Genomic DNA, 26839 nt, shown 5'->3' with positions numbered 1-26839 from the left:
TCACACAGAGAGTGGTGAATCTGTGGAATTCTCTGCCACAGGAAACTGTTGAGGCCAGTTAATTGGCTATGTTTAAGAGGGAGTTAGATATGGCCCTTGTGGCTACAGGGGTCAGGGGTTATGGAGGGAAGGCTGGGTTCTGAGTTGGATGATCAGCCATGATCATAATAAATGGCGGTGCAGGCTCGAAGGGCCGAATGGCCTACTCCTGCACCTATTTTCTATGTTTCTATGTTAAGTCAGGAAACTAGAACATAAGAACATTAAAAAAAAAGGAACAGAAGTAGGCCATTTGGTCCATTGAGCCTGCTCCACCCTCCAATAAGATCATGGCTGGTCTGACTGTGGACTCAGCTCTACCTACCAGCTTTTTTATCCCCCATAACCCTTCATTCCATGGCAATGCAAAAACATGGTTAAATGGCATCTCAGTGATTTGGTACAGTACAGCCAATTGTACATCTAAATATGGAGTTGATAGCATCTCTTTCACAAACCCACCCACTCCTATCCTCTCCAACTTCTTACTGATATCTTCAGCTTCACTATTCCTCCTCTCCCTCACCATCACCAATCTTCACTGCACCTCCTTGTTATGATGGACTCTCCTCAACCACAATCCATCTACGGCCTCCAATCTCTGGTTGATTTTTACACAGACCATTGGCAAATCATCACCTTGGCAGACCACCAGCTATAAAACTAAATTGTTTTAAGATTGAGATCCTGTGTTACCAGGTTCTTTGGTCGATTCCAACCTCTCTCACTACACCCCTGTTAAAATTGAGACTGAAGACTTTAATGAATTTTACTTCTATATTGGTTTAGCTGCCCAACATGTAGGCAGAAGACCTACAGTTTCTTTGAGCTTTCCAAGGGATGAGAAGATGGGGAGTGCAAAATATTTGGAACCTTCCAGCTCTAGAAAGCAAGTAGTGTGAAGTAGCGTGAATCCTTTTGTGATTTGAAGCCAGTATAAAAATAGTCCTGTGGAAGAATAATGTTCTTATCAATTTAAACACTACATCCAATGAAATTGTTTGGAAAATAAATAAAACCAGACAGAGTTGTGTGCAGGAGCAGTATATTTACTGTGCCACACCATGTTAAATCATTATTATCTGTTATCAAGTTGCTGGACTTTGGCACCTGAAAATTCTATATTCATGTATATTTTGCCACACCAGTTACCACCTTCCTCATACTTTAACACAATGCATTCTCCTGTGGAAAGAATTTTTGCATTCTGATGAATGATCCATTCTTCTCAACGATTTAACTTCCTCGGGAGATGTATAACTATAGTCAATCAAAGAAAACATTTATCACTCGTCCATCATAAAAAATTCTCTTACACCATCTGACGTTGCATCATTTCCCATTGAACATCCAAGGACTGAAATTTGCTGACTGATCCAATTCAACCATCAGCTTTTTACCCCTCCATACACCTTGGACTTTGGCGTGTGAGGGGTTAATGGCTGATGTCAACTCCAGTGCTGGATTCACTGATAACCCTGATGGTGGAACACTAACTTGCTGAATAGAAGAGTCTGGAGGCACTTTGCATCTGGCTCCCAACTTTGCATCAGGGAGGAGAGGCATTTGAATGGGATATCAAGCTGGGAAAAAAGGCATTTGAGTCTTTTAGTTTAGTGTTTTGAAATTTTTTTGTTAAGGGTTGAATATGCTCTAATTTTATTAAAACATTTTTCAAATTATTTAAATCAACTAGAATATTTCATAAAGATCTTTGCCCCTATGTGGCATTGTGAAGTAATTAAGAGGCATTTGACAATGTGTGAACTGTCAGATGCTCTCAGGGCATCCTATCAGCACTCACTTCTTTGTCTTCGGAATGCCTGTAAAGTATAGAGGGAGGATCAGTTTATATAATCCTCCCTTCTGGGACCATTGATGGGCAGTGGGCTAAGAAGGACAAATATTGCTGATAACTTAGTGTCACTTTGAACTGTACTATTAAAAAATTATGGAAAAATACAAAGGAATAAAGGGATGTTCGTATTAGGAAAATACCCTTTATGGAAGAAATCTGCCACCTTCATCCAGATTGGCCTGTACATGACTCAAAAGTCAACAGCATCTTATGTGTTTGGAGTGCCGAAATGGCTTAGCAGCTCATTCAGTTAAAATCAGAGATTGTGTCATTGGGGAGGATGTACTGTAAGTTGGAATGGATAGGTGACAGATTTGGGATAAATAGTTCATTTTTGGGTTGGTAATCTGAAACAAATTGGGAGCAGGTTCGAGGAGATAATGAGCCTCCTCCTAGTGGTTTTTTATGTTCAGCTGTACCATAAATACTCTGTCAAAAAGAAAGAAAAGAATGGGTGAACCACCTGGCATTGTCCTCAGCAGCAATTTGCTCATGGTGTGGTCACTCTCAGCCAAGTCAGTCTTTTAGTGTGACTGCTGTACAAATTGATATAAGTGTCCCATAGATCAATACCTAAGTAGATCACTCTGACAGCATTTCTCAACTCTACCATCAGGAAAAATAAGCACAGTAGGTGCATGAGACTTACAGCTATAGCACCTATGAGTTCCCCTCCCAGTCTTATGATAATTCTCCTGATTTAAAACTACATCAAACTTCCTTCATCACCAAGTCTAAATCCAGAATACTCCTCTTCCCAAAAGCACTGTGGGTGTATCGCCATTAGAAGGTGTAATAGTGGTACAAGAAAGCAGCTTGCCATCTCCTTCAATTAAGGATGTGCTGGCTTTGTCAATGATACCTAGATTCTGAATAATGAATAGCTAAAAGTACTTAGGTCTTAGAAATACTTTGAAAAATAATTTAATAGGTGCCTTTGTCATAGATATTCACTGTCCAGGGCCAGGGGGTCTTTTTGCCAAGATCAGTCTTCTAACACAGCAGATGACACTTCTAGAGATCAAAGAGATGATTTTGAGCATGTTAAACTTCAAACCAATATTCTTTGTTCAGCTTCTTTCAAACACAAGCCATTCTTCATTTCTTAATGCAATTGGCAAGCAATCAGCAGTCTGACTTTTAAAGGACAAGTTTCCAAACAAATAACATTGTCAATAGAGCACAGACTGCTGGCCCAGAGCACAGGGCTGACTGCACAGGAGATGCACTGTGAGGTTATGCTAACTGGCCTGCATTGAATCAGACAACACAGGCTAAGTTATTTAGTTCAAGGAGATCTGCAGACTAAATCGATAGTATCATTTTGCACATCAAATAGATCATCTATCAATGTTGGAAGATTTGTTCAAAAATCAAATTACGAAGTAAATTTATTATCAAAGTACATACAATATTGCATCATGATATACAACCCTGAGATTCATTTTCTTGCAGGCAATCACAGTAAATACAAGAAACACAACAAAACCAATGAAAGACCACAGTCAAAATGTGCAAAAGCAAAATAAAACAAACTGTGCAAACACAGAAAGAAAGAGAAAAAAATAATAAAAAGAAGAACTAAATAAGTAATGAATATCAAGAACATGAAATGACGAGACCTTGAAAGTGAGTGCATGGGTCGTGGAAAGAGTTCAGTGATGGGGTGAGTGAAGCTGAGTTATCCCTTTTGGTTCAAGAGCCATATGGTTGAGGGATTAAGACTGTTTCTGAACCTGGAGGTGTAGGTCCTGAGGTTCCCATAGGCAGCAGTGAGAAGAGATCATGTTCTGGATGATGGGGTCCGTGATGATGGATGTAGATTTCCTGTGACAGAGCTCAAAGGTGGGGAGTGCTATACCTGTGATGGACTAGGCCATATCCATTACTTTTTTAGGCTTTTATATACAAGGACATTGTCGTTGCCATAATAGGCCATGATGCAACTAGTCAATATACTCTCCACCTGACTTTGATAGATGTTTCCGAGATGTAGATCAGGGGTGGGCAACCTTAAGCACAAATGATTTTCTAGCATGTGTTATTGACTAATTTAAGGCCAAACATAACTAGATGTATTTAAATGGATAATTCCCATATTTCGAGTTTCTTATGGCATTTATCTGGCCCACCGTCTGCTCATTAATATGTGATCCGGCCCACAGAAGCAAAACGGTTGCCGACCCCTGATATAGATGATTGCCAAATCTTCACAAATTTCTAGGAAAGTAGGGTGCTGCTGTGCTTTCTTAATGGCACTGTCTTGGTGGATCCAGGACAGATCCACTGAAATGATAACACTGAGGATTTTAAAGTTGCTGGTCGACTCCCACTCTGATCCCCCATGAGCAATGGCTCATGGACCTCTAGTTTCCTCTTCTTGAAGTCAATAATCATCTCCTTGATCTTGCTGACTTTCAGTGCAAAGTTGTTGTGGATCCACTGAGCCAAATTTTCAATCTCCCTCCTATATGCTGATTCATCACCCCCCTTGATTCAGCCAACAGCAGAAGTGTTGTCGGTACTCTTATATATGGCATTGGAGCTACACTTAGCCCGGCAGTCATAACTATAAAACAAGTAGGGCAGGGGGCTAAGCATACAGTCTTATGCTGAGGGAGATTGTGGAGGAAATGTTTTTTCCATTCCGAACTGACTGAGGTCTGCAAATGAGGAAATCGAAAATCCAGTTCAGTGAGTCAATATCCACAGCATTAACCATGGATATATGGGATCTCTCTTGCCAGAAGCTTTTAGCTGTGTGGAAAGGTATTTTAAAAACCTCACATGTATGTGAAGTCACCCATGTGGCATAAAAACAGTATAAATGTGAGCAAGCAGTCGGCTTCTTAGGAATGGTCAAGGAGCAATCAGAAGACTGACAGGAAGACTGGGTGACTGGAATCCATTCCTCTGCCTTTAATTTCTGCGATGGACGCTCGTTCATCTGCAACTCCTTGGTACTGTATGTCTTTTTAGTTTATAGGACTTGTACCGCTGTTTTGGAAATCCTTTGCATTTTAAAAATAGTTTGTAATTTGGAAATGTTTTGTAAGATAGAAAACCTCTGTGAGTTTTAAATATATTTTAAGAATCATATCTAAATTTAAATGTGCATCACTAAAAATAATTGAACTGTGTTTAAACTACGTTGTTAACTGGAAGTATCTGCTCCATTGTGGGGATGGGGAGGAGGGACCTGCCGCTCAAATAGTAGGTATTAGCAGCTAAACTCACCATGGAGGACATAGCCTTTAAAGAGTTAGTGGCTACAGTATAACCTCCCTTTCGTGAGGGTAGCCATAGCTATCTGTATTGGATAGGGCTTAAGATCTTCATGTGAGTTTAGAGCTTTGCAATCAGCAAACCTAATACCAGTACACCATTTTTTATGAAAATCCATCTTGGTCCACAATACTTCAGGCTGTAGTGCTGTTCTCATTTCAATTGATGTCTTATTAGTGTGTCAAGTTGGAGCCTATTTATCGATAAATAGCAGATAGCATAATAACACACTCAAAACGCTGGAGGGACTCAGCAAGTCAGAGAGGATCTCTGGAGAGGAATAAGGACCTGATGTAGGATATTGGCCCGAAAAGTTGACCATCTATTCATTTCCATAGATGCCGCCTGACCTGCTGAGTTCCTCCAGCACTTTGTGCGTGTTACTCTGGATTCCCAGCACCTGCAGAATCTCTTGTTTTTATTATTTTAGAATAGTTATGGAAATGTCTTTTTAATAATACAAGTCCACCCAATGTCACACTTTATGCATATAGAACACTGTCAAAGTGATCAGTGAACGTGCCATTATTTTTACTGATCGCTAAATGCGTGTTCTCTTCCAACTGTTCACACTGATGTTGAATTGCTTATCAACAAGAAACTGTGAGTTCTCAATGCCTGTTATTAGTCAGCATCTTTAGTTTGTAGATTGTAAGGCGTGACAAAGGTGAGCAAGATTCCTATATGAAGTAGGGACTCAGTGAATTTGGGCATTTCCTGGGCCACCGTGATGGAGTCCTTATCAGCTAGTCAGAAATTGAGAGCAATATCATTGAAAACATTACCAGTGTTTATTTGTCAACTTTACTTAATGGGCATTGAGATATTATGGATTCCTGTAGCAATAGCTTTTATCAGATGATTAAAAATGTTCAGTATTCTCTTTAGTCAGTCAATATATTTCTTACTTCTGCGCAGGAAAAGGAGACCAACAATGGAGCAGCCAGCATGCAGAATAATTCTAATATAGACAATACTGGCCATCAACCACCTCTCAGTCCTTTGCATACTACACGGGCCTTTATCAGGTAAGAATACCTTTTCAATATAAATTATGCAGTGCTTTTTTTTCCCTCCTAATTTTATACTGCAGGCCTCCTATCATCTGCATCTGAATGGCAAAAATAAGATCCTTTGACTTCAATGAGAAAACTCTCATCCATTTCTTATAAACCTCCCCTGAACAGTTTACAGGTACATCACATAAAGCATAAAAGTCAGTTTCATCAGTGTTGTCTGGAAATGTAATCGCTTGATGCTTTATTTTTTAAAAATGAAGGTTTTTTTTTTAATTCTCCAAGACTAAAGCAGAATTATAAACACTTCTGGTTTGTTTTGGGCACTTCCTGTTGTGACCCACGAGTCAATTTCTTCTGCAAAGGCGCACTGGATGATGCCATTCCTCATGCATTCCTTCTTTGAAATAGAACATGGAATGTGTTCGAGATGGAGGATGTGAGAGAGTAGCAGCCAAATAGGGGAAGTTGTAGTAGTGTTCATCAATGGGTCCTCCCAGGATGACGTCACCTGACTGATGCAATGTAGGTTGGGATATCTGAAAGCAAATAAAATACATACTTGAATCCTTAGAGAAGAGCCCTATAAAATCACAAACCACATTGCAACACTCCAATGTCCTTCAGACAGATTCCCACATTCCCACCCAATAACAAACCACATTCCAAACTCCTTACTGCTGATACCCCAGACCTTCTCCATTTCTCTCTCTGCTTTCCCCCTTTGTACAACATTGACAGTATAATTCTTGACATTCACTCCTACCCACTGCATTGTGGTTGAGACTCTGTATATGCCTGCTATTCCCTGCAATACCAGTGCCCCAGTACCCCTGATCCCTCTGTTGTGACAGATGGAGACCAATGCTAGATCTAGATGGCCCTTATTCAGTACTAGCAGACATTCAGAGGAACCCTGGTGGAGGGACCTTCCAGAACTAGATAGCACAAGTAGCTTAGCTGTTAGTGCACCACTTTACACTGCCAATGATGTCTGACAGAGGTTCATTTCCTGCTGCTGCCTGCATGGCGTTTGTACATTCTCCCAATGACCATATGGGTCTCCTCCCACGTGACAACGATGTACGGTTAGCGTCAATGAGTTGTGGGCATGTTACTGTTAGCGCTGGAAGCACAGCCCAGCACAATCTTTACTGATTCGATTTCATTTGACACAAGCGAAGTATTTCACTGTACGTTTTGAAATACATGTGATAAATAAAAGTTAATCTTTTTTAAACAATCCTTTGAAAACAAATATAACAGTTGGAGAATAAATCTAATTTCAAAGTTTGCAGTTGCTGAGTTCACTCCAATAATGGGTCATAGACAAATGATTTCTTAGAATTACATATTTACAATGCAAGCATATCTTAATTCTTAAGACAACTCTGAACACTTAACCGCAATTTTTGGGAGAGGATGGTACATATAGTCTATAAGTTTTGAGTACAAAGTCCCCAGGGAGCTAACTATCCTCCTTTATCACAATGTTATACGGTATTGTTTTTTGGATACACAAACACCCTTACTGCAAATATAATTATGACAATGTTTGATTGTGCAAAGTGACAAGGTAGCCAGTGTGGAACCTCCCTTGCTCTCACTTTGGGGTTTTTGATTTGAGACAACCTAACCTACAGTTTGTATGTTTGGCGAGTGCATATGAGAATGTTTTAGGGGTCGTGTCAGTTTACAAATCATCCGTACTATCCTTCCCCTTCCCCTACATATATGGGCCAATAGTCTGCACCCTTCACAAAAAGCAATGATTATTCTGCTGACGTGGTAATTTCAAAGACCATTACTACCTATAGCTTGCCATTGAAAGCAGTTGAAGGCTGCCTCTTGTTCCCTGATTATGGCTGCTATCCTCTAATGCCCCCCCTATCTAATGCAATCAAAGCTGCACCATCTCTAATTCATGTCCATTCCCATTCACCATAGCCTCATAACACAAATGGACTGTCCCATTTCCTCACCGCAGACCAGTGCCAGAGAATGCCAAATCTACTCCCCATCCTCCCCACCTCCAAAACCCCACCACATAACCAGCACCAGATGGTCTGCCGAACGCTTCTCCACATCCATGCACCACTGGCAATCTCTCCTGTCCTTGCCCTATGGTTTATTTCTCCTCCACCCACACTCCCTTCTCCATCCCTGTCAGCACACAAGTAATACCTGCATCACACCCATATTTCTTCTCTGCAATCGCATCTACCCCAATGGAGGAAGGAGGTGCTTTGACACCTAAGCATGCCAAAGATGAATGGCAGAAAATCCCCAGTCATTACATGAAATTACCAACGACAGGTTAAATGGTGGGATTGGGTGGGACATACATTTGTGAACAGCCTGTTTATTACACACGGCCTGAGGTAGTCATTACAACATAGTCTTCACACCCTTCTAGGCAATCAGAATATGGGTCAGTACAGACCAAGCACAGGACCTTTGACCTACAGTGTGAATTTCAAACACAATTATGTAACAACGATCAATAGATTAGCATTCCACAGGAGTCCACATTGTTGGATTGATGTACAATGTTGAATAGTCGCTAGGGTTTTCCACCTGATGGTGTTTATCTTTAAAACTGCCTTAAGGAGTTTTGTCTCAACCAGTGGAACTGTGCACAGTGGCTTGAGCCTTTACCAATGGACAGCACTTTCTACGCACAGTGTCACTGGTATAAAACAGCTGTATCTCATGTTCTTGACCTTACCACTACTTTAGTAGTAGAGGACTGTGATTCTGTACTTTATCTCCTTAAATTCTTACCTCACCCTGCTGTCTATAAAATGTATGGTAATGCGGTACAATACAAAGCTTTGGTTTAAATTATATATTTATTTATTTAGAGAGCACGATAACAAGATTTTAGCAAAAAAATTCAGAATTTGGTTTCATTGTGCATCATTTAAAAATTGTTAAGGCATCACATTCCTCACTGTTGCTCTGTCAAAACCATTAACCTGTAGTTTATCCAGCACAAAGCTGTAAGTCACTCATTTTTGGGGCCCAAGTTGGACATTGCATTTTGATTTAATACCAAACTGAGCATCAACAAAAAAAGAATTACTTAACTGGCACAGCTTTCTTTTTTTTTAAATTGCTGTTGTGGGTTTAAGTGAAATTAAATCTGGTGTTACATGCAGTTCCCAACTTGTGAGATTCCATCCATGTTTTCAGTAACTGAGTGCACAACCAAAGTAATTGGTAACAACCATTTGGTCTTATTTCTTTATATGAAAATCTGCATACCATTTTCCTTTTTTAGAGCAGTTTCCCATGCAATCACATAAGATTCAACGCCTGTCCTTTTACATCTTCCCTTCCCATGATTCAGAGATTCGAGCAAAAGTATTTGTTCTGTGTACTCCCTCCGCCCTTGACTCATTCTTGTTACCTGTTTTGCAGATTCTTAATCCCTTCACGGCAACACTTCTAGCTGAGGGTGTACTCTGCTCAGTCGTCATAACATGTCCTCCTTTACAGAGGAGAAACCAAATGCAGATAGGGTGATTGCTTTGTGGACCATCAGTATTCAGTCCGCAGGAATGGCCTTGGGGTTCAGGATGCCTGTCACTGTAATTACCATCTCACTCCCACGCTGCCTGATCCCTTTCACCGTTACAATGAGGCACACTGCAAGCTGCAGAAGTGACAATTCCATCTCACTCTCATGATGAAGGTTACATCTATGGTCACCTTTACTGTTACAATGAGGCACAATGGAAACAAAGCTTTTCTGTGTGTGCACATCGCAGCCTGCAGGATTGAATAACTAATTCATGAACTGTAGAAAACTCCTCCTTTATGTTGCCTTGGAACCTTTGCTTGCCATCATTTTAGCTCGTTATTTCTCTTTTTTTTCTTCTGTTTGTTTTGTCCAGCCTCAGGCTATGTCTTAACATTAGCAAAAACAGCCTTTCACAAAGATCCGCCAGAAAAAGCAGGATCTCCCAGTGGCCACACATTTTAATTCCACGTCCCATTCCCATATCCACGGCCTCCTCTACTGTCAAGATGAAGCCACACTCAGGTTGGAGGAACAACACCTTATATTCTGTCTGGGTCGCCTCCAACCTGATGGCATGAACATTGATCTCTCTAACTTCTGTTAATGCCCCTCCTCCCCTTCTTAACCCATCCCTTATTTATTTTTACTCCCCCCCTTTTTTCTTTTTTTTTCCTTTCTTTTTTTCTCTTTCTTTTTCTCTCTCTGTCCCTCTCACAATCACTCCTTGCCTGCTCTCCATCTTCCTCTGGGCTCCACTCCCCCTTTCTTTCTCACTAGGCCTCCCGTCCCATGATCCTCTCCCTTCTCCAGCCTCGTATCCCTTTTGCCAATCAAGTTTCCAGCTCTTAGCTTTATCCCTCCCCCTCCTGTCTTCTCCTATCATTTCGGATCTCCCCCTCCCCCTCCCAGTTTCAAATCTCTTACTATCTCTTCTTTCAGTTAGTCCTGACGAAGGGTCTTGACCCGAAACGTCAACTGTACTTCTTCCTATATATGTTGCCTGGCCTGCTGCATTCCACCAGCATTTTGTGTGTGTTGCTTGAATTTCCAGCATCTGCAGATTTTCTCGTGTTTCACAAAGACGTCTATTCTGATTTTAACCACCTCTCATTTCTTATCAATTACATTCTTTTTGTTCTATCACTTTCCCTCTCCACCTTCTAACTCATTTCTCTCTTTCCCCCCGTCCTTGTGAAGGCCCAAGACAAGAAACATTAACTGTTCCTCATTCCACAAATGCTCTGATCTGCAGAGAGTATTTGCTGTCCATGAAAAAGTCCATGGAAATGGAATGATTACGTGCAGAAAATATATTGTATTGACAGGTCTGGAGGAATGAATCATGACTGTCCTGTGGAAACCATTAGCCCACTGTCCTGACAGTAGATCAAATACTTCAAAAGAAGCACAGTATTCTATTTTCCCACTTGACTTACGCATTCGGAAAATATCTTAAATATTTTAATTCAGTATTTAATTCAAGATGTGAACTTCCCATTATTCAGGACATTTACAAAGACAGGTGTTTAAAAAGAGCTCAAAGGATCACTGGGGACCCGAGTCACCCCAACCACAATCTACTCCAGCTGCTACCATCTGGGAAATGGTACCGCAGCATAAAAGCCAGGACCAACAGGCTCCGGGACAGTTTCTTTCACCAGGCCATTAGACTGATTAATTCACACTGATACAATTGTATATCTATGCCATATTGACTGTCCTGTTGTACATACTATTTATTACAAATTACTATAAAAGACACATTGCACATTTAGACAGCGACGTAACATAAATATTTTTACTCCTCATGTATGTGAAGAACGCAAGTAATAAAGTCAATTCAATCCAATTTAATTTAGGCTTCCTTTCCCCATTCACTATCAATGTGGAACTCCATCTTGTGGTCACTTTAAGAATGGCTGCAGCTTCTCCCTGTCTGTGATGGACAAGGTGTCGGAGTGGATTTTCCTGGGGAAAAGCATAGCAATAGCCAGTGTTACGAAGCGTTACTCTCTGCTATTCTTGCTTTGTAATTAAAATGTTTTCTTCAATTGCCCACACACAGTTTAGGAAAGGCCAAAGGAGAAAAAAGCCCAACAAAGCTGAAAAAGCAGCCCAGCCTGGAAAGTAATGCATGCCCTCGGGTAGAGTGTAGCAGTACAAAGGCTGAAAGTGATTGCCACAAATCTCAGACAAAGTCAGCAAACATTAAAGGAAAAGAAGGAGAAGGACATGCGAAATTGCAGGAAGATGCATTCAATCAAGAAACCAAGAGTAATGCAAGACCACAGGTATGACAACAAAGTAGTACCCTTCTGCACAATCACGAACAAAGAGATTCTGCAGATGCTGCATCAGAGAAGCACACACGAAATGTTGGAGGTCAGGTGGCATCTATGGAAATGAATAAAAAGTCCACATCAATGGGGTGTTGAATACTGACCTTGGGTTTTGTGTTTTGTCAGTGACCACAAGTTTCCCCCTGTATCCCTAAAACATCAGGGTTTTATAGGTTATAGGCTGCTGTAAATTGCCTGTTATGTCCAGGTGAGTAGTAGAATCTGGAGGGAGCTGAAGAGAGCTTGATGAAAATAAACTAAAGGTTCATCAGAGTGAAAGTAGGAGACTTTTTAGAGGTATATAAAATCACGAGTATCATAGATATGGTGAATGAACTCAGTCTTTTACACAAAGATTGGGTATCAAGAAATGGAGCCAAAAGTCTAAGGTGAGGGGAAAGATTAAAGGGGTGGTTGGGGGCAACTTTTTTTAATCTACAAGAAGGGTGGTAGCTATATATGGAATCAGCCCCCAAAGGAAGTAGTGGAGGCAGGTACAGGAACAACTTTTGGAGGACATTTGGTCAGGTGCATAGGTTGGAAAGGTTTCAAAGTTTATGGGTCAAATCCTGGTAAATGGGACCATTTTGGATAGAGCATAGTCCATTTTGGCCAAAGGACCTTTTCCCATGCCCTTTGACTCTAAAAGCAGGCTCTTTGAGTTTTTGACTTTTCAATGTCCAGACGTGATCTATTTCTTCATTTAGACATGTGCCCAAGGCTCCACTCCCATCAGAAACAGAACTAATTTTATTTTGTCAATTCTTAAATACAAACTCTACTAACTAAGAACCGTACTGAATGGCAGTGGACTTTGTGTAGACACAGGGGAGCAGGGTGGCACATTTCAGGCCAACATGTTAGCATAACGCTTAATGGAATTGCATTCCAGCCCACCAGCGATCATTAATTGGGGTTCAGTTTTTGCCGTTGTCTGTAAGAAGTTTGTATGTTCTGCTGAAAACTTTGTATGTTTCCTTTGGGTGCTCCATTTTCCTTTCATACAAACAAACAACAAAGGTTCATTTATTATCAGAATATACAACTCTGAAATTCTTCTTCTCCAGATAGCCACAAAACCAAGAAATAAAAGAACAGTAGCATAATCTTCAAACCTCAAATCACTCCTCCTTGCACAAAAAACTGAACAAAAATGGAACAGGCATATCAACCCCCAAATCCCCCCCGTCCCCACACAAAAAATGAGAGAGATTGGGCAAAAAAGACAGAATATAAAAAACTATGAGACTGAAAAAATAGTCCACAGTCCAAGCCCAGATCGAAAACACAGAAAACCTGGGTAACATTCTCCAGGCACAGCAGCAGCCCTTTCCCTCTCTGGTAGCAGAGCGATCCCCCAGTGATCAAAAGGCAGTCTCCCCTCTCCTGCAGCAGAGCCATCACCACTTGCGATCAAAAAGCAGGCAGCCAACGCTCACCTTCGGCATTCATCTCTCTTTTTTTCAATCTCCCTCGTCACTTTAATCAGCAAACAATAGAAGGTTTAATTGGCGAAATGGAGTCAAACATCGGCTCGTGTCCCATCCCGCAGCCTTATCACCACTAGTTTCGCGCATGCTGCCTCTGCACCTGGAATCCTCTTGACCTGCAAATTACAGGTTCCAATAGTTCCACAATCATGTTCAAGATGAAAAACAAATGTAAAAAAAAATAAAAGATGTTGACCGAAGATGTCAACTGAAGGAGCGTTGTACACAGCCACCATCTTGACCAATATATTCCAAAGATGTGCAGTACTGTGCAAAAGTCATAGGTTCATGTAAAAAAAATCTGTAAAGTGAAGGTGCTTTCAAAAATAAAGAAATAAAACATTTCTAAATATCAAAGTATTTACTATAAAGAGCATTAAACAATAAAAATCTAAATCAAATCAACTTGTTGTGACTACCCTTTGTCTTTTAAGCTGCTTCAATTATCTTAAGTACATTGTCAAGCAGTTTTATAAGAAAACCTCCTGGTAGGTTTTACCAAGCATCTTGGAGAACTTGCCACAGTTCTTCTGCAGTCTTTGTCAATGTTCCATTTGGCTGTTCCCCTTTAATGCTCCTTTCTCCCTGATTATGCCCTAATTTCAGTCATTAGATTTCTATTTGCTGCTAGTTTACTTAATTACAGTAGACCTGGTTTTCATCAGAGACTGTGAATTAAGAACGATGGTGTCACTATCACAGGTTGCCAGTTTGTTGGTCTATTTTCGTGTGATACTTCATTCTCTTGTCCAATTAGAACTGTTAGTTCTAAGTTTAGTTCCAAGTTCAGCACTAGTTTCAAGATAGTCCCTGTAAATCCCAAACAACAGGAATTCTGCAGATGCTGGAAATTCAAGCAACACACATCAAAGTTGCTGGTGAATGCAGCAGGACAGGCAGCATCTCTAGGAAGAGGTACAGTCGACGTTTCAGGCCGAGACCCTTCGTCAGGACTAACGTCAACTGCACCTCTTTCTAGTGATGCTGCCTGGCCTGCTGCGTTCACCAGCAACTTTGATGTGTGTTCCCTGTAAATCCCGTCTCCTTGTCAAGATTCCTCCAGTTTGCTGTTCTACGTTCACGTCTACGCCAGCATTCCCAACTCAGTCGATGTGCCGGTGTCCTGAACTTGGGTTCTCCTCAGTCTTTGGCTGTCTAGCATGCCTCTGTCCCTCCAGGTAATCCCAGAAATCCTCGATGGAGTGGCACAGTAGCATCACACTTAGCACAATGGTTTACAGTACAGATGACTGGGGTTCAATTTCCTCCGCTACCTGCTCTCCCCATGACCACATGGGTTTTCTTCTGTTGCTACAGCTTTCTTCCACAATCCAAAGACTTACAAGGTTAATTGGTCATTGTAAATTGTCAGTGATTAGGCTAGGATTAAACCAGGAATTGTTGGGCAACATGGGTCAAAGGTCTGGAAAGGCCTATTCTGCAGTGCAACTCAATAAATAAAAAAAATAACAAATGATATTGAGATCAGGGCTCTGTGGAGGTCATAGCATTCAGAACCATATAACAAATCCAGGGTACCCAAGGCTTTTGCACAGTGCTGTATGGTTAGGGCTAGTGAGTTGTGGGCCTGCTATACTGGTGCCTGAAGAGTGGTGATACTTGCAGGCTGTCATTGATGGATGCAAAAAAACAATACATTTCACAGACACAAGAAATTCTGCAGATGCTGGTAAAACAAAGCAACGCACAGAAAATGCTGGAGGAACTCAGCAGGTCAGGCAGCATCTGTGGAAAAGAGAAAACAGTCAATGATTCTGGTTGACTGTTTAGTCTTTTCCATAGATGCTGCCTGGCCTGTTGAGTTCCTCTACCATTTGTGTGTGTGTGTGTGTTGAGATGCGTTTCACTCTACATGTGACAAATATCAACTTCTTTCCACTCTCTTTCTCTTCTATCCAAGTCAACAATTTATTGGAAGGCAACTATTGACACAGAGCACGGAGCTGGTTCAGCCTCTTCTGGTTCTTGCTAAATTGAATTACATTATTTTCACTTGGGACGTGCCTAGCTGCAATAGGATGATTATTGAATAAACAGGACAGAACATGATAATTTAAATAGTTGTTAAATATCATTTCAGGATGAGAAATCGAGAGTACAACAGAAGAAAAAGGAAAATATCCCTGATTGTTCCAGCACAGACAGCAGCCCTTTCCGTCGTTTCTCTCCAAGAGCTGCATCATTCAGAGTGAGTGTGATTTACACTGATGCTTTTATAGTGATATGATCAGCTAGGATTTCATGCCTACTGATTACAGCTTTGTTAAAGTCCTGCTTCCCTGATTCCATAATCTCAAAAAATTTCTTGTATGAGTGGAGTAAATCTATCATCATAGTTATCTAATCTGCCATAAATAAACGTAAGAAGATCAAGGACCTATTGTAAAAGGTTTATATTTTTGAAGTATATCAACAAAGCAAAGCAATTAAAATTTAAGGCATTGTACACATTTGGTCAATAAATCTAATACTAGGAAATAAGGCACAATAAAGACAGTAGTCACTGTAATGCTAAGCGTTGGAAAATATGTATTAAATGTTTGTTCTTTTTATGATTTAACAGTAAGAGATAATTTAGTGTAGTTCGGAGTTCAAAGTAAAGTTTACTATCAGAGTACACACATGTCACCACATACAACCCTGAGACTCTTTTTTTCTGTGGATATACTTAGCAAATCTATAGAATGGTAACAGTAAACAGAATCAATGAACAACAAACTGTGCCAATGCAAATGTAAATACTTAGCAACAGATAACGAGAGCATGAAATAATAAGATAAAGAGTCCTTAAAGTGATATCTTTGGTTGTGGGAACACCAGAAATAGAATAATCATATAACCATATAACAACTACAGCACGGAAACAGGCCATCTCGGCCCTTCTAGTCCGTGCCGAACTCTTATTCTCACCTAGTCCCACCGACCTGCACCCAGCCCATAACCTTCCATTCCTTTCCTGTCCATATATCTATCCAACTTAACTTTAAATGACAACATTGAACCTGCCTCAACCACTTCTGCTGGAAGCTCATTCCACACAGCTACCACTCTCTGAGTAAAGAAGTTCCCCCTCAAGTTACCCCTAAACTTTTGTCCTTTAACTCTCAACTCATGTCCTCTTGTTTGAATCTCCCCCACTCTCAATGGAAAAAGCCTATCCGCGTCAACTCTATCACTCCCCCTCATAATTTTAAACACCTCTATCAAATCCCCCCTCAACCTTCTACGCTCCAAAGAATAAAGACCTAACTTGTTCAACCTTTCTCTGTAACTTAGGAGATGAAACCCAGGCAACATTTTAGTAAACCTCCTCTGTACTCTCAATTTTATTGACATCTTTCCTATAATTCGGTGACCAGAACTGTACACAATACTCCAAATTTGGCCTTACCAATGCCTTATATAATTTCAACATTACATCCCAACTCCCATGCTCAATGCTCTGATTAATAAAGGCCAGCATACCAAAAGCTTTCTTCACCACCCTATCCACATGAGATTCTACCTTCAGGGAACTATGCACCATTATTCCTAGATCCCTCTGTTCTACAGCATTCTTCAATGCCCTACCATTTACCATGTATGTCCTATTTTGATTAGTCCTACCAAAATGTAGCACCTCACATTTTTCAGCATTAAACTCCATCTGCCATCTTTCAGCCCACTCTTCTAACTGTCCTAAATCTCTCCGCAAGCTTTGAAAACCTACTTCATTATCCACAACACCACCTATCTTAGTATCATCTGCATATTTACTAATCCAATTTACCACCCCATCATCCAGATCATTAATATATATGACAAACAACATTGGACCCAGTACAGATCCCTGAGGCACACCGCTACACACCGTCCTATACAGAATGAGTGTACTTATCCTCTTTTGTTGGTTGAGGGGCAGTAACTGTTCTTGAACCTGGCTCTGAGGCACCTGTACCTTTCACCAGATGGCAGCAGCAAGGAAAGAACATGGCCTGGGTGGTGAGGATCTTTGACGATGGATGCTGCTTTTCTACAACAACATTTCATGTAGATGTGCTCAATAGTTGGGTGGGTGTTACCCATGATATACTGGGCTGAATCCAGTACGTTTTGGAGGATTTTCTGCTCAAAGGCATTGGTGTTCCCATACCAAGCCAGAATGCAGCCAGTCAATACACTTTCCACCACACATGTAGAGAAATTTTTGATGACATGGCAAATGTTTTGGTACATGAGGCTTAGAAAAATAGAGGGCTATGGGTAACCCTAGGTAATTTCTAAAGTAAGTACATGTTTGGCACAGCAGCGTAGGACGAAGTGCCTGTATTGTGCTGTAGGTTTTCTATGTTTCTAAACCTCTTCATCTCCTAAGGAAGTTGAGGCACTGCCATGCTTTCTTTGCAATTACATTTATATGATGGGCCCAAGATAGGTCCTCTGAGATAGTAACACACAAGAATTTAAAATTACTGACTGTCTCCTCCTCTGATCCTCCAATGAGTACTGGCTCATGGACCTCTGGTTTCCCTCTCCTGAAGTCTACAATCAGTTCCTTGGTTTTGCTGACATTGAGTGAGGGGTTGTTGTTATAACACCACTCAGACAGATTTTCCTGTATGCTGATTCATCACCCCCTTCAATATTGCCCACTACAGTGGTGTCAGCAGCAAACCTGTATAAGGTGTTGGAGCTGTACTTAGCCACACAGTCATGAGTGTAAGGTGTGTAGAGCAGGGGATTAGGCACAGATCCCTGTGCCAAACTACCTGAAGAATTTAACCAAATTGATCTGCAGAGCCCCACTGAAAGTGTTTCCTTTTTGCCAATTCAGACAGTATAGTTTTGTTTTGTAATTTGTAGGTGTATTTAATAGAGTAGCAAACAGCTAAGCAGCATGTTTTTTCTGTGAATAAAATAGTAAAACTCAATATTCTTTGAGGAACTCATCCAGTGTCAGGAATTTTTCTCCTTTTGTCACATTTATTTTCCACTTCAAACTTTAACACTGAGAGAGAAGTTCTTCCAGTTCTGATACAACAACTTAATTGAGATGAAGGAGCCCATCCTGTATTCCTGGGAATTTATGACTAATTTTGACATGAAATGCAGAGAATCAATTTGTTTAATGAATTCAAAGTGTTACAGAGCGTTACAGAAAAAATATTACATAGGTTCTTAAAAGCAAGAGGTATGCATGTCAGTTCTTGCTTCCAATTTCCTTCATGTAGTCATCTGTTCTTTCTCTGTCTATTGGCCATGGTGTATCTCCCTTCTTCAGATGAGCTGATGATGTCTTGTAGCCCTTCTTTTATCCTCAGGAGAGTAGCTCTTCGCCATTGAGTGTCATGGATTGTCTTGGATGAAAGTGATTAGCTTATGGGCATCTTTTGCTCATCCATATGTTCCTGATGACTCAGTGAGGAGACTTCTTTGAGGTGATTTCTGCATCTGATCTTAAAAGTGCATCAGAATTAACACTTGCTTTGTCATGACTTACTTGTGGCACGTCTGCAGTTTCCCAAATGTTTACTTTGACCTTCTTCCCTCGTATCTTGCACAGGCATCACCAATTAAAACACGTATCGTCAGTCTCAAGCTTATCATATATTGATAACATTTCCTATCATGCTTTGTGATTTGCAGCTTACCCAAAATGACTAAAAGTGATACCAAATTCAGATTTAAATATATTGTTTATTAATCTAACACATTTGATTCTGTCATACTGCTGGTCGAAATGAGAGGAGAGGAGAATGGGGGAAAATCATATAGAAAGTGTATAATTGATGCATTGATTTTTTTTTTAGGTAACAAATCCCGAGGTGAAAAGCCAATCATTGCAAAGAAGGTTAGTAATTTAGATATTTTTATTTGTATTCTGTCATGGAATGGGAACTCCGCCACAAAACGTGCATTTAATGCCAATCACTAACTGCTTCCGTGAAGTTGCAGGTCAGTAGCCTTCTTGGACAAGAGAGTCCCTATGGTAACTTTATGCTCATGGTGTCCTTGAATAAGGAATTCCAGGATTTTGTTTCAACAACTTATTTTCAATTCAATTCAGTGGTGTTTGATGTGGAGGGATTCTGCTGGCAGTAGTCTTCTTAGGTACTTGGTTGCTCTTGTCTTGCCATAAGATAGAAATAAAGGATTTGGGTGACACTTAGGATGAAGCTGTAAAATTTAATTTGGAGATACAGGAAGGAAACAGGCCCTTTACGGCTCAATGAGCCTGCTCTGCCCATTTGCACCTACGTGACCAATTAGCCTACTAACCCGTACGTTTTTGGAAAGTGGAAGGAAACCAGAGCACCGGGAGGAAACCTACCCAGTCAAGAGGAGAATGTTAAGTTCCTTACTGATAGTGGCAGGAATTGACCTTGGGTTGCTGACTCTGTGATGGCATTATGCTAGCCATTCACTACTGTGCTGCCCTAAATATCTCCTGAAGGACACAGGCCGATACTGGTGGAGGGCTTGACTGTTCATTGAGGTAGACTGTTTGCCAATCAAGTAGCAAAAAGGGCTGCAGGAACTTAATAGGTCAGGCAGCAACTATGGAGGGAAATGTTTCAGGTAGAGATCCTTCATCTGGAATAGTGATCTGTTAACAAAGTATTTTGTCATAAGCACAAGAGATTCTGCAGATGCTGGGAATCCAGAATAACACATAAAACATGCTGGAGGAACTCAGCAGGTCAGGCAGCATCTATAGAAAGGAATAAAGAGTCGATTTTTCAGGCAGAGACCTGTTTGCCAGGACTCATAAATCTGATGAAGTATTTCATCAGATGTGGTAATAAAGCAGATTTCTTTATCTTGGACTGGGTTGACTGTTGGATCTTAGTGTGTATTTTACGACGAAACTCCTCCAGGCAAGTTCAGGGTTGCGATCAGAATTTGACATGCCTTGTAAATGACAGAAAGGCTTTAATGAGTAAGTAGATGAGTCACTTATCACAAAATACCCAACTACTGACCTCCTTTATTAGTCTGATATTTCACATTACAGGGCTTGGTGATATTATTAGATGATACTACTATTAAAGGACAATGTTTTTCTTTCTTCAACATTGATGCTACCCTCACCCGTAACTCGACCATTTCCCAGATATCCACACTCACCCATTCCCCTGCAGCTTTAATGGGGATGGAGTTCCTCTACCAACCCATCAGTCTCCACTTCCAACACATCAATCTCTGCAACTTCTGTCATCCTCAACAGGATTCTACCACCAAACATATCTTTCCTTTCCATCCCACTCTCCACTTACTCAGGGATCCCTCGCTCTGTGATTCCCTTGTCAATTCGACCCTCCCTGCTAATCTCCCTCCTGCCACATATCCCTACAAATGAGAGAAATGCTACATGTGCCCACTCACCTCTTTCCTCACCTCGATCCTCCATTCCACTCTCCCCACTAAACTCTTTCCTGGCACATACCCCAGCAAGCAAGAGAAATGCTATAACTGCCCGTTCCCTCGCCTCCATTCATGGCCCCAAACAGTCCTTTCAATGTGCAAAGAGAATTTATTATCAAAGTATACATATGTCACCTTCTACAACCCTGCGATCCCTTTTCTTGCAGGCAATAAAAAGGCCACACCCATCAGGACGGACAAACAACCAATGTGGAAAGAAACAACAAACTGTACAATTACAAAAAGAGAGAAAAATAAATAATAATGATAAATGAATTAGCAATAAGTGTTGAGAACACGGGATGAAAACTTCTTGAAAGTGCACCCAGTTCAGTGGGAAAAGTACAGTGATAGGGTGTGTGAAATTATCAGGTTCAAGAGCCTGATGGTTGAAGAGTAATACCTGTTCCTGAAACTGGTGGTGTGAGTCCTGAGACTTCTGTAGCTTCTTCCTGATGGCCGCTGTGGTAAAACTGCATGTCCTGGGTGTGGTGGTGGTCCCTGGCGATGGATGCTGCTTTCCTGTGACAACGCTCCATGTAGATGTGCTCAATGGTAGGGACGGCTTTACCTGTGATGTACTGGGTTGTATCCACTACTTTTTATAGGATTTTCCATTCAAAAGGCATTGGTGTTTCCATACCAGACCATGGTGCAATCAGTCAATATACTCTCCACCACACATCAATAGAAGTTTGTCACCATTTTAGATGACATGCTGAATCCACACAAACTTCTAAGGAATTAGAGGCACTGCCCCCTTTCTTTATAATGGCACTTATTGTTGTACCCAGACCAGAAACTCTGAAGAGATAAAGAATTTAAAGTTGCTGATCCTCTCCACCTTTGATTTCCCCAATGAGGACTGGCTCATGGACCTACGGTTTCCTCCTTCTGAAGTCAATAATCAGCTCCTTGGTCCTGCTGACACTCAGTGAGAAGTTGTTGTGGCACCACTCAGCCAGGTTTTCAATCTTCATCTTATACGCCGATTTATCATTACATTTGATTCAACCAATGACAGTGGTGTCATCAGCAAACTTAAATGTGGCATTGGAGCTGATGTTAGCCACATAGTCAGAAGTGTAAAGCGAGTAGAGAAGGGACTAAGCACTCACCCTTATGGTGCTCCTGTGCTAATGGAGATTGTGGAGGATGTTGTTGCCAATCTGAAATGATTGGAATCTACAAGTGAGGAAATTAAAGATCCAGTTGCACAGGGAGGTATTGAGGGCAAGGACTTGAAGCTTATTTAGTTTTGAGGGGATGATAGTATTGAATGTTGAGCTGTAGTCAATGGAGATCATTGCTATCTATGCATATTCGAGCGTCCAGCTGTTCCAGGATTGATTGAAGAGCCAATGAAATGGCATCTGCAGTTGACCTGCTGTGATGGTAGACAATTTGGAGTGGATGTAAGTCACTTCTCAGGCAGGAGTTCATTAGTGTCATCACCAACTTGTCAAAGCACTACATCCCAGTGAATGTAAGTGCTTCTGGATGGTAGTCATTGAGGAAGTTCTTCTTAGGCACCGGTATAATTTAAGCCTGCTTGAAGCAGGCTGATAAAGTAAGAGGTTAAAGATATCAAGTGAGGCCACAATTCACCTGTGAATCTATTGGGGTTGTCTATTGTATCCAGTGCTCCCGATGCGGCCTCTTCTACATTGGTCGACCCGATATAAACTGGGGCTTCACTTTGTTGAGAACCTCCATTCCATCTGCCAGAAGTGGAATTTCCCAACAACCAGTCATTTTAATTCCTATCCCAATTCCCATTCCAAGCTGTTGGGCCATAAGACCATAAGACATTGGAGCAGAATTAGGCTATTTGAACCATCAAGTCTGCTCTCCTATTCCAGCATGGCTGATTTTTTATCCCTCTCAATCACACTCTTCTATAGACCATAAGGCAGTCCATGGCCTCCTCTTCTGCCATGATGAGACCACTCTTACGTGGTCGAGCAAACATTTCATATTCTGTCTAGACAGCCTCCGACCTGATAGTATGAACATTGATTCATCTTTCTGGTATTTTTTCCCCACTCCCCCTTACCTTTTCTTCTATTCTCCACTGTGGCCTCTGACCTCTGCTGCCTATCATTTTCCCCAGTGCCCCTTATCCTTCCCTTTCTTCCATGGCCCACTCTCTTCTCCCATTAGTTTCCTTCTTCTCTGGCCCTTGACCTTTTCCACCCACCTGGCTTCACCTATTACCTTCCATCTTCTCCTTCCCCTCCCCCCCACCTTTTTATTCTCACATCTGTCCCCTTCCTTTCCAGTCCTGATGAAGTGTCTCAGCCTGAAATGTCCACTGTTTATTCATTTCCATAGATGCTATCTGACCTACTGAGTTTCTCCAGCATTTTGTGTATGTTGCTCTGGATTTCCAGCATCTGCAGAATCTTGTGTGTTTAAAACTTAAAGTACACTTGTTGGTGATTACATCTTATGCCTTTGCTGCACTCAAGTGTATCTTGCTGGTGGTGTTTGACATGGAAGAGTAATGATTCTGAGGGAGCTGCTGAAAGAAGTTGGATGTCAGCTCATCTGTATTCGTAGATTCACTGCAATGCAATTGACTCTCAAATGGTCCTCTTTATTGATCCCACAATTGTGCTGATCCATGGTAGTAATGTAATGCAAGAATACATTCAGAAAGAACATTTGGCATTGGTTCTCTATTTGGTCATGGTACAGACTGTCAACTGGCTCTGCATAAGTTCCTTATGAAAGTCAAAGAACTAACTAAAAGGGAAGGTATATCAGAACAGAAGCATGCAACATTAAAGAAAGATCATATGCACAGATTCATGCCTTTCAGACTCCTGAATCACAATTCTTGGTTACTTCCTGAATAAATGCCAGGTTAGTTTCAACTAAGATGTATGTTCTGTGGTAGACAATCAAGAGCATGTCTCTGTGGTATTCTCACCATGAGTTCGACACTCCAAGATGTCTCATGGCATCAGGTCATACCACCTGGGAATTATATTAATGAATTATAATTGGCTCTTTATGCTTACTAATGAATGGGTGTTAATTTAGTGATGCTGATCTCTCCGAACAGTGCCAGTTTAAGGATTCCAGCCCGATCTTCACCAGGAAAAATTGATGGCATACTTGAGAAGTATGCAAAGGCAATTGAGGTGAGCAATTGAGCAATCTGTGTAGTCGGATAAATTGCATAACATGTGTGAGAATATGGTACCTGTTGCTGGCATTGTTTTGTGGAACATCGAAGACCAACTTTTGTTTTTCACTACATGTCATTTTCCTTTGGGTTCACTGAAATACTGCCTCACAAGCAGAATGTGTCCAACAGTGTGTAGTGAATACCAGGAAGGCAGCTCTGTGATTTTGTTTACTCTTACTATAATCACAAGCCTCCACCAGTGAGCCCCTCCCTGCGTTGGTCTTCCAGCCCAGCTAGACTCAATCCACTCCTGACTTGGACCATTTGGCTCAAACCACATCCCCCGCTATTAATTTGTGTAATAGTCCATTCTTCTCCAATTCCTGTTAGCAGACCCTTAGCATACCCCTCAATTAATCTCCAGACCATCCTCTACACTTCCAAGGACAGGGCCTGAAGTTGTCCCAATAATCTTAAACCTACAAGCACCTTTCTGATCTGCAGCCCTCCCCTCTTAAATTGGGCCACAGATTTTTCCTACCAGGAAGTCTTCAGATAAAATGTTATCATCATATACCAACAGTTCAGTATGTGTAAAAGTTGATACTAGATTTCAAGTCAGGAATGTTCCATGTTGCATTTAAAATATAAGGCATGTTAATGGATTTCATTTAATATTTCATACAGAGAAGTGACAGCGTCAAATCAAAGTCATCCCCTTCAGATTACCTGTCCTGGCCACTGGAAGGTGTTGCAAGCAAGCGCTGTGTGTTTGAAAAAGAAGACACACAAAATAGCAGTTCTCGATTTCTAATGACCAGAAAGGTACAGTGCGAATTTGTGAGTTAAGGTGTACATGGAATGACTCATGTTTACACACTATGTACAGTAGGAATGGCTATTGTAGCACTGAAAATGCATTGAATTGACACAGAATTACTAATTACCTCGAAGTAGATACAATTGCATATTAAATATGCTTGAATATAAGCATCCTATTTCTCTTTCACACTAGGAAACAGCATAGGGCAAAGCAGACTATGAGAGGGAAAGAAAAGTTAGCAAGCAATATTTTGGACTTCCAGCCATGTTTCTTTTTAGGATTCTTCCACTAAGCTTTGTTGTAACCCTGCAACTGCTCAGAAATAGTCTACCTCCTACAGTCACCATCAGTAAAATTATCAAGTAATAGTATAAACTTTCAGTCTCAAAAGTGAACTGGGCTAATTTATGGAATTGATTCTATTTCCCTTTGAGGTTTTGACCCTTTTAGTCTGTGTTTAATATTTATGAACTGGTGTTTGAAATGGTTTTAACATAATTAAACATCCAAAACTACTCAATAGAAAATGGCACTTTCCTCAATAGAAAAAGTGTTATGAGCAAGCTGAAGATATTAGAACTGAGTAAAGATTTAGTCAGAATTTGTTTTCAGGATTTTAAAGATTGAACATTAACATGAAAAAGCTATTCATTCACTCAGACCTACACTGATACTGATTTTGATTGTAGTTTATCGATATCTTGTCTGTTTTTCCTATCTTTTCGTAATGAAACTTGATAGCTTCTAAAATACCTCACACTTATCCACCTCAGTTTTCAAGGCTTTTTTTTGTGCCATTGTTCAGTGCATGTCAAGGGAGGAGGCTACAAAGGTTTATCAGCTTTTACATCAATATAGTGCTTCCAAGATGCACAACACTACATTTAAGATTATATTCCCTTGCCCTTGAGCTTTTCATCAAAAAGTAGTTGCTTCTCCATGTCTAACCCCTTAAAATGTTAACATTTTAATTACCTCAGTCAGGACATCTAGCACCCTCTACTGAAGAAAATACAGGCCAAGTCAAAGAACCCTTTCCTAGAATCTGACAATTCACTTGCTGACAGCATTCTGATGAATGTATGTTGAAGTCCAATACCACATGTCCGTCTTTTGGTAATAGTGTCCAAATGGAGTACAGAGTTATTTCAGATGGGATCTGAAGGCTGGATATAATTGAAGCTTATTCCCCTCTCTCCCCCAGTATGATCCCAATTCTTACCTTCTCTTAGTTCTGTTTCTTATGCCTGAATTCTGTCTGTCATATCTCCTTTATTAGTCAATGTCCCCTTTCAATCCTTTATTCCAATCCAGACCATTTGTTTCTCCACACGCAGCGCCAGTCAGACATGTTGCAGGGCTAGAAGAGGAATTCAGAGGTTATGGAAGTATTGAACATCAGGAATTACTGTGAAATCACAGCACTGAAACTTGCCATTCAGTCAAACAAATTGATGACATATAATGCTTTCTGGAATTTTATTTTATCCAACCTAGTAATACTATTCACTTCAATCATATGTACTTATTTAGAATGTGAAACATTCATTTAAATTTATGTATCATTGCATTTGTGGAATAAGCGACCCAGATGGAGCAGTAAACCCTTAATAAAGTCTGCATAATAAAAAGGGAATAGGTTAACAGAGTGTGTGAATAAGTTGATATATTTACGGTTGTTTTTGCAGATCACACCCCTGCGTGCCTCAAGCTTCTAGCAAGTTACTTAACATGTATTATTGTTTTGGGAAATATGACTGTCTTAATTGGCTTTCCACTTGATTGGGCTGCCACTTGATAACAAGCCACTTGGGGGAGAGTTGTAAAGTTTGTTTAGGTAACAAGCTGTATTGTAGTCGGCAGGTCACATGTGTGGGGTGAAATCAGGTCCAGATGTAAAAT

At 40.8% G+C, this 26839-nt stretch overlaps 1 protein-coding gene and 1 long non-coding RNA gene across 5 annotated transcripts in view; one reads left to right on the top strand and one right to left on the bottom strand.

Moving 5' to 3' along the window:
* The window catches only part of lad1 (ladinin), a 111590-nt gene that overhangs the window by 54728 nt on the left and 30023 nt on the right, over positions 1–26839 (top strand). For both annotated transcript variants that reach the window (XM_063065560.1, XM_063065559.1), the window contains exons 4-9: positions 6101–6210; positions 11790–12015; positions 15655–15762; positions 19364–19404; positions 24049–24127; positions 24802–24939. In XM_063065560.1, coding sequence (XP_062921630.1) covers positions 6101–6210; positions 11790–12015; positions 15655–15762; positions 19364–19404; positions 24049–24127; positions 24802–24939 — 702 coding nt within the window. The remainder of the gene's footprint in view (positions 1–6100; positions 6211–11789; positions 12016–15654; positions 15763–19363; positions 19405–24048; positions 24128–24801; positions 24940–26839) is intronic.
* The window catches only part of LOC134355547 (uncharacterized), a 61338-nt gene continuing 40726 nt past the window's right edge, over positions 6228–26839 (bottom strand). For all 3 annotated transcript variants that reach the window (XR_010020119.1, XR_010020121.1, XR_010020120.1), the window contains exons 3-4: positions 26160–26297; positions 6228–6737 (exon numbers count right to left, since the gene is read on the bottom strand). This is a non-coding gene — a long non-coding RNA (uncharacterized LOC134355547). The remainder of the gene's footprint in view (positions 6738–26159; positions 26298–26839) is intronic.

Source organism: Mobula hypostoma, chromosome 13 (genome assembly GCF_963921235.1).
Source record: "Mobula hypostoma chromosome 13, sMobHyp1.1, whole genome shotgun sequence".
Lineage (NCBI taxonomy): Eukaryota > Metazoa > Chordata > Chondrichthyes > Myliobatiformes > Myliobatidae > Mobula > Mobula hypostoma.
Note: the sequence above shows the minus strand (reverse complement) of the source record. Positions and strands in the feature narration are given on the sequence as shown.